General features: G+C 59.5%; 1 protein-coding gene across 2 annotated transcripts in view; it reads right to left on the reverse strand.

Moving 5' to 3' along the window:
• Positions 1–15797, reverse strand: part of NFATC1 (nuclear factor of activated T cells 1) — a 76637-nt gene that overhangs the window by 55520 nt on the left and 5320 nt on the right. For both annotated transcript variants that reach the window (XM_058676792.1, XM_058676793.1), the window contains exon 2: positions 11133–12231. In XM_058676792.1, the coding sequence (XP_058532775.1) occupies positions 11133–12231 (1099 nt within the window). The remainder of the gene's footprint in view (positions 1–11132; positions 12232–15797) is intronic.

Consider the following 15797-nt stretch of genomic DNA (forward strand, 5'->3'; position numbering starts at 1 on the left):
TTCAAATAAACACATTCTAAAAACACACAACACTAAGATGTACTTTGAAAGGACACGTAGACACAGGGACACAGTGGCCACCTGTCCTGTGTGTACGAGTCTGCCCTCCGAACAGTGCCAGGAACCGCAGAACAAGCAGCAGTGGAGGGGGTGGGGCAACGAGCCTCCCAGCCTGCAGGGACAGTGGCCTAGTCCCCTGGCCCCAGAGCTTTGCTGCAAGCCATCTGTCACCCACTGCCCCCTGAGATGGAGGGTGCCAGCAGGCCAGGCCTCACTGATACCTACAGCCTCTGGAAGCAGCTCCCTGCATGCCCCCAGTGCTCGCCCTGGCAGGGACAGGAGGAAAGTGTGGGTCTGCGGCCACCACAAGAGCAGATTACTGCGTCTGGTGGGAGTATGGGTGGAGGCTGCTCCCAGGCTCCGCTGTGGGCACTGGGTTGGGCAGTGCCTTGTGTTCCATGGGAGTGTGGCCCTGGTCAGCTCCACACAGGGGCACCTGCGCATCCGCCTACCCAGAACAAAGAGTCGTGTGGATGGCCCGCGGCCCGCAGAGGTCAGGGTGGGCCCTGTGACCCATGCAGAGCCCCCGCAGTTTCAGAGCCACATTAAACAGCTGTCAGGTGACACTTTCCTGGCAGAGGAAATGGCCATGGCCACACAGCAGCAGTTTCAGGGCTGCGACTGTCAGAGTTGCTTCCTACGCGAGGTTATCAGCATAGCCGGCCCAGCTTCCGGCAACACTGCTGGGCACAGCAAAACAACCATGCAGGGGCCTGCCAGAGCAGCGCCTGGGGCCGCTGGTGTGGGTTCAGTGCGGCCCACACGATGGGTCTGCAGACTGGTATGCTGGGATGAGCCTGACCTCGATGCCGGTGCTGCAAGGCTCCCAGACACGTGGATGCTGCCAGAGCCAGCCCCGGGCAGCCCGGGCCCCTCCCACACCCTGCCGCCTTACAGGGCTGCACAGGAGAAAGCTGCCCAATCGACTGAAAGAACAGGGCTCTCACCCCGCAGGACAATGCAGGGGACAAGAGATCTGATAGCTACCGAGAGAATCTACTGAGAAAGGGACTAGGCGAGGAGAGCGGTTGCTTCCTCAGGCACGGGCACAGCACCAGGTCCTCCTTGCACACACCTGCCCCAGTCATGCAGTCTTAGCAGTGCCGTGTGCAGCTGCTAAGGGACTAGTGGATGCAGAGTAAACGTGGAGTCATGAGGCCAGCAAACACAGCTGGAGGGATGCGCGAAGCCACTGTGACTATGGTCACCCTGTCTAGCACAGCTGGCTGGGAGGAGGCCACGGCTGGTCTCCAAGCCACGCCAGGACTGTTCATATGCACCTTCAGTAAAAATGGGCTCAGAGCAAGAAAGCAGGTGGCTTCAGATGCAACTGCAGTCTCCCACGCGTCAACAGGCCCTGGAAGCTGGCACACACATGCTGTGTCCTTCTAGGGCCAGGAGCGCCACTCTCGGGCGTCCACCACGACCTACTGGAAAGGCTGCCCCTCATAAACAGAGTGTGGGTCCCAGAAGTACATGACTCAGGCACTGTCCATCCCGCCCCTCAAAACACCGAGGCTGTGCTGGCCCGAGGACCAGCCCAGGGTGGCCACTTCCAGCACCGGCACAGGCCGACCCTGCCCCCAGCCTGAGCCCCGGGGAGCTGTTAATATTTGCCAATGCCACACACCCACGGCCGGCTTCCTGAGCTGCCGTTTGCTCCCATACACAGAGCGTGGCTGGAAACTACACATGCTGAGAGTAACAACCACGACGCACAGCCACTCCTGGGCCCCAGGGGGGGAAATGTCAGAACGCTGCAGCCTCCACGTGGCCCCACTTCTTTGCTGTGTCTCCCCAAACACACCGTGGGAGTCAGACCACTTCCAGGACAGGCCACCCGGGGCTGGGACGGCCCGCCTGCGACTTCAAGCACACCCCTTCCCTGAGTCCTGGTCAGGGAGGGGCTGCCGGCATGAGTGGGCTGAGGGCCCTGTCTCCGGAGGGAAGCATGGTGCTGGGGGCTGTGCCATCTTCCCTGGGGTGGGCACCTCCTGTGAGCCACTGTGGCTTCCTCCAGCACAGAGGGGTGCGTGGGCGCCCAGCAGGAAGAGGCCTCCCTGTCTGAATCACTGTGAACTCGGGCGGCTGTTTCCCGTGAGAAAAGTTACTCCGGTGAGATCCGTGTGTCTCCCTCACCCGTGGAGGCGTGAAGTGCTGTGGGGAGAACGCCTCCACACCAGCTCCAACGCCAAGGAGCTAGCTGACCTCTGGTTTCCTGCCTGTGTGCAGGCAGGCATAGGGGACCCCGCCGGCCCCAGGACCCCCTCCTGGGTTGGGGCCGGGCACCCACAGACCAGTAGGGGCTGCAGTTAAACGCCAGCCACCCATTCTGTCCCCCTGGACCACAGCCTCCTCCCTCACCGCACTGACACTGGACAGCACCGTGGGGTGAGGCTTGCCACTCCCTGGCCCCCTCACGTGCCTGTGTGTGTCCACTGCTCCAGGAGGCCCAGATGGTGCCCCGTTACCCGACACAAGCAGCTCTGAAGCCAGAGTTGTGCCTGGTCCCACAGGAAGCTCTTCATTGAGAAGGGTAGTCTTTCCAGCTGCCTGGGCTCCTTGGCAAACCCCACGGCCTCCAAGATCATCCAACGTTGCTCTGACGGACTGTGAGTCCCAAGAGGAGGAGTGGCCGTCCAGAGACCCATGCGAGCTGTGTCCCCATGAGTGCCCAGTGGGCAGTGCAGGAGCCAGAAGAGGCAGAGGACACTGAGTGAGGAGACTGAATGAGACATGCTGAGAGACGCCTGTGGCCCTGGGCACACACGGACCTGGGGCTGAGGGAGCAACGGGCGGCACTCCGCACGCTGCCCTGGCCATAGGCAGGGGCCATGTGCCATCTTTATTTGATGGCTGGCGTTTGAGAACGAACCCCTGTGCTGGCAATCCTCAAGACTGAACTTCGGGAAGCCCGTGGGTTGGCGTGGAGAGATGGGCCTTGAGTCGCTGGCCTCAGGCTCTCACCTCTGCATCAGTGTGCCTCAAATTTTCCACAAAGTGAAAGACACAAAAGTTTTCGTGACAAAGTTTAGAAAGTCCTATGAGGACCCTTGTTACAGGCTGCCAGGGACTCGCTGCTGCTTCAAAGTACTCCGCAGCAGGCAAGCTGTCGGGCACGAGGGTAGAGCTGTGTTCACAGTGCCGGCTGCCCACACAGGAGTGCCAGCTTGAGTTCTGCCTGCTCTGCTTCCGGCCCAGCCCCCTTGCTAACACACCTGGCCGGAGCTCCCTGCTCCTGGCTTCGGCCTGGCCCAGCCCCGGGATGAACCAGATGACTGGAACGCATGTGAGTTCACCATCTCTCCCTCTCTCTCCTCCTCTCTCACTCCACCTTTATAAGAATCCCACAGGGCACTATAACCAAACCCCTGAACCTCCTTTCAGGCTTCAAGGTCCAGTTCCTGCATGAGCACACCCTGGGGCTCATGACACCCATTCTGGACTGGATTCTGGGGCCTTCCCCTGCCTGCTACCCCTGGGCAGCTGCAGCGGCCTCGGCACAGGCCTGCAGTGCTGAGGGGCAGCTGGGGGGTGAACGCCTTTGCAGACCATCTTGGGGGAAGAGGATAAGGCCTGCAGCTGATGCTATGATGGAGGCCCTCCCTGTGCAGCTCTTCTCTGTGGCTGGCCTGTGACACGACCCCCAGTCGAGCAGAGCCCCGGTGCCCGGATGCCATCTCCCGGCACCCTGACACCATCAAGTTTTGCCTCTCAGCTGCCTTAGGGACCATCGGGCAGACTCAGCCGAGTTGGCAAGACCCTCCAGGGAGCAGCCCCGCGGCCAGTGAACCCACTCCCCTAGGGGATAGGCTGCCTGGCACCCCACACATCCGGGTGGCTCTGGGACCCTGCAGGTTGAGCCCTCTCTCAAGAGACCCAGGACGGGGGGCTGTGAGTTCTGCAAGGAGAGGGTGCCTGACTCCCATGCAGAGCTGGGGGGTAGGTGGCACATGGAGACCCCCGCCAGGTGGGAAGAACCAGCCCTTGTCTGGCCCCCAGCCCGTGCCCCGCCCCACCAGGCCTAAGCAGAGGTTGCTCCCTGACTGCGCACAGCCCAGCTGACCTTCACCAGGCCAGTGGCCAGGAAACCTGACTCCAGCAGGCAGCCTCTGTCCCCAGGGAGCTTTCTGCAGGTCAGGCGCACCTGGCTCAGGCCTTCACTGTGGAGCCAGCCACAGATCTGCACCCCAACAGCACAGGCATGGAACATCTCCCTGGCTGTTTTCAGGGTTGTTCTCTGGGGTGGCCTGGGGAGACAGACTTCCTTCTGGGGTGTGCTGAGTTATCTCACTTCTGCCCTCCACCCCCCAAGTGCAACTCCCCAGAAAACCCAGTGGGCCCCGAGCCCAGCTCTGCCCACAGATGGTTCCAGCTACAGGGCCTGGCCAAAGGCAGTGTCTCCGCCGCCCTCCCCCAGCCCTAGATCCAACCCCCTCTACCCCGGCCTCAGGTCAGAGCCCACCCTGAGCCCATCACACCCAGTCTACTGCTGTTACAGCTCACTGTGGGGGCAGAGACCTTCGGAGGCCAGGTGGAGGAGGCAGGGGGTACACCTGTGCCTGCTACCCCAAACTGGCAGAGGGATTTCTCTAATGCAGAACAGCTGGGGGCACAGAAAGAGGAGGTACAGATAGACCACTGCCCGCACCCCCACATCTGTGTCTTGGAAGTTGTTGGGACGGGAGACTCCCCGGCCCCTTACATCCCCTATCGTGTCCAGAGCCAAGCTAACCTGCTATGACACAGAAGACACTGCCCCTATGCCTCTGGGGCTCAGAACCCTCAGGCCCATCTGACCCCATCTCCACCGGCAGCGGAGCTGGAACGGCCCGGCCTCATGCTTGGCGCTGGCTTCACAGCCAGGTTAGGGTGCATTGCACAGAAACGCCGGAAGTTCATGGCAAGAACAAGGGTGGCACTAAAGACGAAGGTCGAAGCTAGGCCCCCCAGCTCTACTGCAGGGTTTGCACCACGCCAAGCACAGTCTTCCCTGGCACCACCCAAACAAGCGTGGGCGATGCAGCGCTGCCCAGGCGGAGGCACCCAGCTCCTCTGGGAACGCTGACTTCATGCAGGTGGCTACTTTCCAGCATCTCCAGGCAGCCTGGGCCCCGCGCACGCCAGTCTGTTCACTATGACCCAGGGTCCCACCTCGGAGCCGAGCTCCAGGCCAGCAGCTGGAGGTGGGCACTGAGACTTGAGCCCGCTACAGGTGTTCCAGAGAGGAGGCGGGGACTTCCAACTCTAGAACCCGTCGGGGCCTCAGTCCCTTCCCCCAACCACAGATGTGGCTGAGCCATCCATATCTGTCCAGCAGCAGGCTTGGTGACCTCAAAGCTTGGCAGAGGGGATTCTGAGGACCCAGGGGCCCCTGACTGCCCTCAGTGTGTGGGCAGCACGCAGTGCCGGGGCCCTCACCATGTGCTCCAGGCTTGAAAACACGGGTCCAGGCATGAGAGGGGATCTGTGTCAGCCCATTTCATCTGCCACTGGTGCCTGGCAGCCACCCTATAGGACTGTGCTCCCAGCAGCCTGTGAAATCTCAGAATTCCAGGCCCTGGGAGCCGCCCACACGAGAGCCCAGCAGGGCCAGGCAGGGGCTCCACCCCCTCCCCAAGGCACCGGCCTGCAGGGGCACAAAGCTAAACTCTGCAGGGAAAGCCTCGGCTCGCTGTCCTGCCTCCAGGGACACAGGGGACACAGCACTGTCCCCTTCTTCTCTCCCGAGTGCCTCCATGCACATCCACCTTGGAGGGCCAGAGCCGGGGCTGCCAGCAACAGCCTGCAGTGCCAGTCGGGACCTCTATAAACATCAGCCAGGAGGCACTGTGATCCAGGGCTGTGAGCTGCCCACACACTCCCAACAGCCAGAGGGAACCCAGCAGGACATGCCATCTCTGCCACGTCCCAGCCACACAGCCACTGCTCTGGTTCCCCATCTTCAACATGGGGCACCCTGCCCTGGGAGCCTACAGAAGCTGGGGGCAGCCCCTCCCCGTGCTGCTCCCGCCCACGGGGGGTGTTTCAGTGCTGGTGATAGGAAACCGAAAGTTCAAAGCAGGCTTGGCATCCCCTGCCACCTGCCATGCCATCCACAGGACTCGCGATGCCTGCACTGGGCTGCTCGGGCTCCTGGCATGAGGGGTCAGTGCAGGCTAGGGGCTGTCTGCTTCTCACAGCCTGAACCCCAGTGCTAAGGGTCAACTATGAGTCCTGCACAAGTGACCCTGGCTCTGAGATCCGTTGGGTTCCCACAGCCCCCTGAGGGGTTGATCTGCCTGCCCCAGGTGCCCACCACACCTTGCTGGCTGGGACCACCGGGGGGGGACTCCCACCATGCAGCCATCAGCCTCCTTCCAGGATGTGACACATGCACCCTCTGCCACAGCGGGATGGGCCTTGCCTGTGTTGGCCTGGCCCATTCTCCTGGGTGTGCTTGCTGCACTGTGGCCTCCCAAGGCACCTCCCCAACAGCCAGGGAGCCAGGAGCACCTGCCCTGGGCCCTCCCAGCAGCACAGTGTCCAAAAGCTGGACGTTCCCAGAGACGCAGCCTGGTCCCCACAGAGTCAGCCTGCAGTTTCCAGGAATCCCGCAGACACAAGGGGGGCCAGGAGAACTTCACGTGCCGCCGCCGATGCCCATGTGAGAGGGCATGCTTCAACTGTGCGGCTCCTGGTCACCTGAGCCCAGTGGCTTTGAGTCGATGCTTCAGGAAAGCCCAGCTTGCCCCTTGGGGATCCTACTTCTCAGGCTGGCCACCTATTGGAATCCTAGCTGCTCCTCTTGTCCTCTGGCTCTGTTAGTGTCCCTGGGAAAGCAGTGGATGACGGCCCACGTGCTTGGGCTCTGCACCCACGTGGGGGAACCACTCCTGCTGGATGCAGCCTCACCCAGCTCTCTCTGCTTCCAAATAAAATTAAAAGGGAACTCTACTTCTCTCTATAAGCTCAATTTCCAACAGCAAAGGGTCCTGTAAGGGATTCAGGTCACCGCAAGAGCAGTGCACAGACTCGCATCCAAACGCTCCTGCCTTTCTAAGTGTTCCCGGAGTACAAACTCCTCCATCACTTTTCCCTTCAAATGCAAGCTCAGAGCACCTGCTGGGGCAGCCATCAGAAGTTACAGTTTTCTATTAAAAACACCCCTCCCTGCTCCGCTCATACACACACACACCTCTGGGCACGACGCAGCGCCTTGGCTAACTGGGCTGACAGCGGTGTGGAAGAACAGTCTTCTAAACTTTGGTAGCTTTAGTTCAGAGAAAAATCTCAGCTTCCATCTGCATACCATCACCAAGACAGACTCCAATGGAAGCCGCACCTGCCGGGCACAAAGACACCCTCCCATGGACATGGCTACCCCTGAATGCTCTGCCAAGAAAGCCATGCCATGGACGCTGCTTGTGGGAAGAAGCCAGCAGACAGACAGCCTGTAGAGAGAGGCACATGACCCCCATTTGGGACTAGAAAAGAGATCGGAAATTCTGTCTCCAGAGGCCCAGCACACACTGCAGAGGGCCCAGGGCCACCCAGGTAGGCCCAGCACACACTGCAGAGGGCCCAGAGCCGCCCAGGTAGGCCCAGCACACACTGCAGAGGGCCCAGGGCTGCCCAGGCAGGGGGTACTGATTTGCTGGGATGAATTCTCCAACCCAAGTCCCAGAGAGAAGTGAAAACACAGCCTAGCTGTCCTGCTGGCCGATATGCCTGTGAGGCCGTGGGGCCAGTAGGGGGAGGAAGTGTGGCCGCTCCGACCTGCTGGTCAATAACCCTGGGCCCCAGGTCTGCAACCGCATGGAAACACAACGCCAGCTGCCAGGAAACACCTTTGGATGTGGAACTCTTGCACATGTGTGTCACCTCCCAGGAATGTCACGGGCCCCACACCTCCCCAGGGTCTCTGCTACCCAAGATAAGAGGTCCCCGACCACTGCCAACACCCCAAACCAAGGAAAAAGCCCACAGCCCATGCCTGCTGAGCACCAGGCCACAGGGGCGGATCCTAGTCTGGGGGACAGCAACGGGAGACTCCCCAGGACTGCTGCCCAGTGCTAGCACAACGTGGACACCAGGGGCCCAGCTCACGCGTTGTTTCGCTGTGTTAAGATCTACTTATTCATTTAAAAATCAGAGTTACAGAGAGAGGAGAGACACAAACTCTTTCATTCATTGGTTCACCCCCCAGATGAACACTACGACCATCTACTGGTTCACTCCCCAGGTGACCACTGCGACCAGATCTGGGCCAGGCTGAAGCAGGAGTCGCCTCCTGCTCTCCCATGTGGGTGAGACCCAAGTACTTGGGCCGCCTTCTGCTGGTTTTCCAAGACATTAGCAGGAAGCAGAGTAGGAACTGGAGTAGCCAGGACTTGAACTGGAGCCCTTGTGGGATGCCTGAATAATAGGCAGTGGGTTTACTTGCTACGCCACAATAAATACCCACTTTCAGCTCATCCCCGGGAGCATCCCCAGGGACGCCCCAGGAAACAGTAACCAGGGTGACATGAATCCTCCCCAGGGTCGCAGCAACAGTCACATCCAAGGCCACCTGGGCCTGGAGGATGGGGATGCAGCCAGGTGCGGCTGTGCCGGGAGCCAGGTGCGGCTGTGCCGGGCAGCCAGGTGCGGCTGCGCCGGGAGCCAGGTGCGGCTGCGCCGGGAGCCAGGTGCGGCTGTGCTGGGCAGCCAGGTGGTGAAAGGTTCTTGCTCTTCTTTTTTAAAAGATGCATTTATTTGTATTGCAAAGCCATATATATGTGTGTATGTATATATATGTGTATATGTATATATATGTGTATATGTATATATATGTGTGTATGTATATATATGTGTGTATGTATATATATGTGTGTATGTATATATATGTGTATATGTATATATATGTGTATATGTATATATATGTGTATATGTATATATATGTGTGTATGTATATATATGTGTGTATGTATATATATGTGTGTATGTATATATATGTGTATATGTATATATATGTGTATATGTATATATATGTGTATGTATATATATGTGTATATGTATATATATGTGTATATGTATATATATGTGTATATGTATATATATGTGTATATGTATATATATGTGTATATGTATATATATGTGTATATGTATATATATGTGTATATGCATAGATAGATCGATAGATAGATAGAGAAAGAGAGGAGGACAGAGAGAAATATCTTTCGTCTGATGAGTTACTCCCCAAGTGACTGCAACAGCCGGTGCTATGCTGATCTGAAGCCAGGAACCTGGAACCTCCTCCAGGTCTCCCACAGAGGTGCAGGCTCCCAAGGCTTTGGGCCGTCCTCGACTGCTTTCCCAGGCCACAAGCAGGGAGCTGGATGGGAAGAGGAGCTGCCGGGATTAGAACCGGTGCCCATATGGGATCCTGGCGTTCAAGGTGAGGACTTTAGCTGCTATGCCACAGGACCAGGCCCAGGTTCTTGCTATTCTTGAGGGAGAAATCTATAACCATGCAACAGACACGAGGAGATTATCAGTTTCACTTGTTTCCTGGGGGGTTCACACTGAGCAGTCTGCTTAAACCCCTCATAGGCACCAGACCATGGGCAGCCATGCTGCTGGCAATGTTGGCACATCTTACTGAGTGTGGATATGAGTCCCAGCTGCTACACTTCTGATCCTGCTCCTTGCTAATTACAGCACCTGGGAAAGCAGTGGAGGATGGCCTAAGCGCTTGGCTCCTGCACCCATGTGGAGACCCGGATGAAGTTTCTGGCTCCTGGCTTCAGTCCGGCAGATGTCAAATGTTTCTCTGCCTCCCCCTATTCTTCCGTGCTCACTCTGCTGCTCCAATAAATTAAAAAACTGATGGCCTGGTGCGGTAGCCTAGCAGCTAAAGTCCTTGCCTTGCATGCACCAGGATCCCATGTGGGTGCCAGTTTGTGTCCCAGCAGCCCCGCTTCCCATCCAGCTCCCTGCCTGTGGCCTGGGAAAGCAGTCAAGGACGACCCAAAGCCTTGGGACCCTGCGCCTGCGTGGGAGACCCGGAAGAGACTCCTGGCTCTGGATCAGCGCAGCTCCTCCTGTTGCACTCACTTGGGGAGTGAACCATCCGATGGAAGATCTTCCTCTCTGTCTCTCCTCCTCTCTGTTTATCTGACTTTCCAATAAAAACAAATAATTCTAAAAAAAAAAAAAAAGGAAAAAATTCAGTAAATAAAAAATAAACTAAACAATCTACCTGGCAGTACTGAGGGTGCTCGGCAGGAGTGGACAGAGCCTGCCCGTGACCCAAGCTCCCCACAAGCCTGAGGCCAGGCCAGCAGGTGGACAGTGTTCGCTCATGCCAGCTCCCACTGCACAATTTCCAGAGGGCGCTGCTGGCCTTGCTCCCTTCAGGGTAATGACAGCCTCCATTGGAGTGGCCTTGCCACATGCCACTTCCAGCTGCCCTGGTCTGCCAGTCCGGTCTGCTGTCCCACTCTGCTTGGAACTGGGGTGGGGGGATGGAGTGTACGCAGCGGTGGGTGCTTGTTGCAAGTGCCTCCTCCTGGGATGTGGCCCAGCCTGGAGGACGCAGGCTGTCTGGTCAGGGGCCCGTGGATGCGTTTGCCGCTGAGAAAACCCTGGAGCCCGAGGCACAGCCTGGGTCGCTAGAGGCCCACCCACTGGGGAAGCTGTTCAGTTAAAAATAAAAGCATGGGGCTGGTTAAGGAGGCCCCTTGGAGCGCACAGCCCTCGCCCCCAGTGCCAAGCACAGCCAACAACCCATGACTTGCATGTGCAGCAGGCAACCAGTGAGCAAGCAGGCGTTGTCCCCCGGGGCCGGAGGTCCTGTTATTCTCTGGGTGCTGGGAGACTGAGCAGCGACTCTGGGGACATGTGCAGCCAAGGCCCCATCTGCACCCCGTGAGAACCAGTCAGGAAGTGAGAAGAGAGGAAGGCGAGTAGGCGGCACACAAGGTTGGCTGGGCTTGTCGACAGCACACCTCGAGCACGGGTCTACAAACCCACAGCCAGGCAGCCCCTTGTCCTGTGTCCCCAGACAGACCTCCCTCCCTAAAGAGGCCCGAGGACCCACGGCCACTCACCTCATGTAGGATGTAGGCGACAGGGACTTGGGCTTGGCCCACTGGTAAGGGTGCTGTGGCACGGCCAGGTACTGGTCGCAGAAGGCGCCCTTCTGGACGTGCTGGAAGGCAAACTCTTCAGGCGGGAAGTCAGACGTGGGGGGGGTGCCACCCAGCTCCTCCCCGGCCGGCTCCACCTTGAGCGCAAGTGAGGGGGAGGGCTCCAGGGCCGTCTTGCGGGCCTTGAGAGGGACGCCTTCCACCAGGTCCAGGCTGGTGTCCGTGGTCAGCGCATTGATGGCCGCCACGATGGCCGAGCTGGTGTACTGGGTGGTGTTGCCTAGCCAGCTGTCGTCGGTCACGCTGACCCGCGGGGAGCCTTGCGGGGACGGCGTGGGTGAAGGATGTGGGGAGCGGGAGGGCTGGCGGCCGTTGAGGCTGTACTTGCGCTTGTTGCAGGGTGAGGTGGGCCTGGAGCCCCGTGTTCCCAGCCAGCTCTCCTCAGTGACGCTGGCCCGGGGTGAGGTGCAGGGGGAGTGCCTGGGGGATCCCAGGTTGCAGGCGCCCAGGCCCCGTGGAAAGCCTTCCTCGGGGTCTGTAGTCTTGGGGGACACGCAGGGGGACTGCCAAGGCGACGTCTGGGGGGACGCGTAGGGGAATGAGTAGTTGGACTCGTAGGAGGAGGCCTCTGAGTTGCAGCTACGGGAGGACAGGCTGCTGGCCGGGCTCAGGCACGAGGGGTCGCGGTAGGCCTCCAGGTTGGGCAGGCTCAGTGTGGCCGTGGATGGGGGTCGCTTGGAGTTGGGCATCACGTCCTCCACCTCCACGTCATGGAAAAATTGGCCACTGTTAGGGTGCAGGCCCAGGTATGAGGTGATTTCAATCCGTGGGCTCTCCAGGGCTAGGCCTCCGTTGGGCCTGACGCTGCCAGAAGACAGAAAGTAGCCTGGGGGCCCGCTGTCCACCGTTCCTCCGTACCCCGAGGGGTGACTCCCTGAGGGAACGGCCGAGATGCCAGGGGCAGCCGTCTGAAGGTCATGGCACGGGGCTGACACTGAGCCGTGAGCCGCAGTGAGGGGCAAGCCGGTGCCCACGGTGGATGACACGTAGCCGTAGTGTTCTGCAAGGACGAGAAGGGGCAGTGTGAGGCATGGTTGGTCAGGAGTGCAGGCCAGCCTCCCAGCCCTCTCAGAAGGCACCTCCTCCACTGCCCAGGCTGCACGAGGCCTGGCCCCCAGCTCTGTGCTCTCTCCCAGCACTCACTTCTGCCAAGGTCAAGCCTATGCCTCCCTTGCCCCATCACCTCTCTGAGCAGCAGAAACCAAGCCCCAGCCCCAGGAGCTGGCCCAGCGTGTCTGCACTGGGTCCCCTGGCCAGACTGAGAGGGTCAGGAGGTTGGGATATGGGGACCCAGCTGCTGGCCAGCGTTACGGGCTTATGGCGAGCATTGCAGGCACTACTGCAGTCTGCTGGTCATGGCCCGACACTCTAATGCCCATCATGGTGCCCAAACCATGTGCCTAGTGCCATAATCACGGCCATGACACCCGAGTCACGTGGCAGTGCCTGCATCACTGTCATGATGCCAAAAACACCCAGGTGCTGGTTCATGCCTAGGAACGCACCCTTAAAAACACAGATCTTTGGGCCTGCACCATGGCATGCCCATGCTACCAGCATCCCATACAGGCACCAGTTCATATCCTGGCTGTTCATATTCCAGACTGTGGCCTGGGAAAGCAGTGGAGGACAGACCAAAGCCTTGGGACCCTGCATGCATGTGGGAGACCCAGAAGAAGCTCCTGGCTCCTGGTTTCTTGCTGCAGATCAGCTCAACTCCAGCCATCGTGGCAACTTGGGGAGTGAACCAACAGATGGGAGATCTTTCTCTTTGTCTCTCCTTCTCTCTGTAAATCTGCATTTCAAATAAAAACAAAATGAATCTTTAAAAAAATATGCTAAGCTGAAATGCAGAGATCAGAGAGAAGGAGAGCTAGGGCCCCCATCTCCTGGCCCTCTCTGCTACCCCTGGCAGGCATGGCCGTGCCAGGCCACCCAGCTGGAGAAGCGGGAGACCAGGTTCCTGCAGTCTTCCCCGGCATCCCCTGAGGGATCAGCAGGGAGCCGGACAGTCAGCCCAGCGGTCAGGGCTCAGACCCATCAAGGCACGCGTCGTCAGCTCTCCTGGGAACAAGCAGGAGTGAGTCCCAGGGTTTCCGGACACAGCGTGCACTGGCCATGCCACCCTGTGTGGGTTTGCTGCTGTCATTGGACGCACACTGTAGCCTCAGGTTCCAGCCATGACCATGGACACCGGGCCAAGCCAGCCCCGCCAGTCTCACAGTGCCACCTCACATTCACAGGGAACTGGGTGCTGAGCTCCACAAGGGGCACCGACCAGCCAGCTGGGAACAGCTTTTGGGGTCCTCGTGGTTGGGAGTGCCGACCTTCATTAGCCCAAAAACCTCCTTCAGACTCCCCAGTCAGCCCCTCTTCCCTATGGGTGGGCTTGTGCCACCTGGCACTGAGGTCCCCGTGGCCCCCAGCCACTCTCTGCCCCTGGCAGGTGGAGCGAAGCCAGCACTCCTCCCTCAGAGGCAGAGTTAAGTCCTACGGGTGCCACGTGGCCCTGCCTGCTGGGACTGAGCCTGGGACCGCCATCACCCAGCCCAGGCCCTGCCTCCACCCATAATGCTGTGGCGTGGAGCTGTCAGGGCAGTGGAGTCTTCCCACGGGCCTTGCAGTTTGACCCTCACCCAGAAACACCAGTAGGGCCTGGCAGGCAGCAGAGCCCAGCCTGGCTATTGGAGGAGCTGGCTGGAACAGTCCCAGACATGGCTGTCAGCCTCTCACACTCATGGGGTGCTGGGTGCCACCTCACACTCACTGGATGATGGGTGTCACCACATACACTTATGGGTGCTGGATGCGAGAGTCATAGGCAATGCTAATCGGGAATTGCACCCTTCCTGAAAACTAGCTCTGGGGACAGTTTCTCTTGTGAGAAAGGGGTCCTAGGGCCAGCAGCAGGTGGGGCTCCAGGCTAGGCTGGCGAGGAGCCTCAGCACTGCCTCCCCTGAGGCCTGCCTGGTCAGACCAGTCCCTCCCCAGGGCCCCTGAGCCACGGCAAGGCAGTTTGGGAGGGCAAGAAGGGCAGCCGGGGCCTCCCCAGGGGTGCATGGGTAGGGGCCTCAGTGCAGGACAGTTTGGAGGAGCCCAGAAGAGAGCACAGGCACTGAGGGGCCTCAGGGCCCCCAGCAGCTGGGCCCAAGGGGTCTCCCTGCCTGTTACTGCCCACCAGAAGGCACGTCCACAGCTCCACACATCCTGGGTCAGAAGTCAGAGTGACTCAGCGGCAGTGGGCAGGCAGCGGCAACCAGGACCAGGTGGCACTGGGGCCTGGCCCTGCCCACCTAGGCCGCCTGAGCTCAGTTTGCTGCCTTTACAGAGAACATCTTCAGCAAGGGGGGTGCCAGAGCCCAGGCGTGGGGAGTTGCCGCCATGGACAGGAGTGAATCCCTGAAGCTTGCAGCCCAATGCTGCTTCCCTTCCTGTCCCTTGAGGATGAGAAGCCTTGGCCCCACGGAGGCTGGCCAACCCGCCAGTGGCCATGCCGGTGGGTGCTGAACAAAGTCACCCAGCATGGCCTCCCTTGCTCCGGGGCACAGCCAGGAGGCCCAGCAGGCTCTGGATGAAACGGAGTAGAGGGTGGCAGGTTTAGGAGTGGGAAGGAGTGCAGACTGCAGAGGGCGGGGGACCTGGGCGGGCACGAAGCCCAAACATCCCAGAGGGCCTTTATTTAAACTAAAGCATCTCAGCAAAGCAGAGGGAGAATCAGCATTTAGCCTTATTTAAAAAGATCCACCTTCGCTTGCTTCTCCCTTCATTAAACAAATTGCAGAAGGAAAACCGCAGCGCCCAGACCTCATTAGACGCAAGGGCCCGGGAGGCGGCCAGGGCCGAGCCCCCACTGGCTTGGGTTTCATTAGCCTCCCAACCCAACCGGATGTAAACCCGACAATTAGGTGTTCAAAGGGACCCCACTCACATGCAACAAGGCTGGTCCCGGCAACTTTCCTTCAACTCAAGGGTTTGGTGTGGGGCATGCCACACCAGGTAAGACCCATGGAATGAGGTGGTGCAGCCCAGACACGGAGCAGCAAGTGGGCGCATGCAGGGAGAGTGTGGCCTGCCTCTAGGGGGTGTCCCGAGCCCCACACCTGTGTTTGCCTCTCAGGTGCACTGGGGGACAGGTGTGAGGATCACCCGTCACAGGATAGAAACTAGTTCATGACCACCCAGCAACTCCTCAACTGCGCGGCCCCAGTTGTGAGGATCACTGTGTCCTCAGCGCCCCGGTCTCGGGGTACACAGCGACACCGGCCACTGTGCTCCTTTAGAGCTTCCGGTGGCTGCTGCAGCCACCTTCACTGCTCACGGACCCTGAGCAACCTCACGCGGGCTTTCCGCTCTCACTTGAAGGAACCCCCCCGCCTCCCCTCTGTAGGGGCTGCGCTGTGGGACACAAAGCCAGAAATAGAAGAGGGGCCGTCTGCCAGGCAGGGCCAGCCTCCAGCGGCTGCCCACACAGCCTTCATCCACAGCCACGGCGCAGGCTGCAGCGGGCACGGGCCACAGCTGCACACGCAAACAAAACAGGGCAGAACTGCAGCCAGGTCAGCACGC

The sequence above is a fragment of the Ochotona princeps genome, chromosome 18 (assembly GCF_030435755.1).
Source record: "Ochotona princeps isolate mOchPri1 chromosome 18, mOchPri1.hap1, whole genome shotgun sequence".
Taxonomy (NCBI): domain Eukaryota; kingdom Metazoa; phylum Chordata; class Mammalia; order Lagomorpha; family Ochotonidae; genus Ochotona; species Ochotona princeps.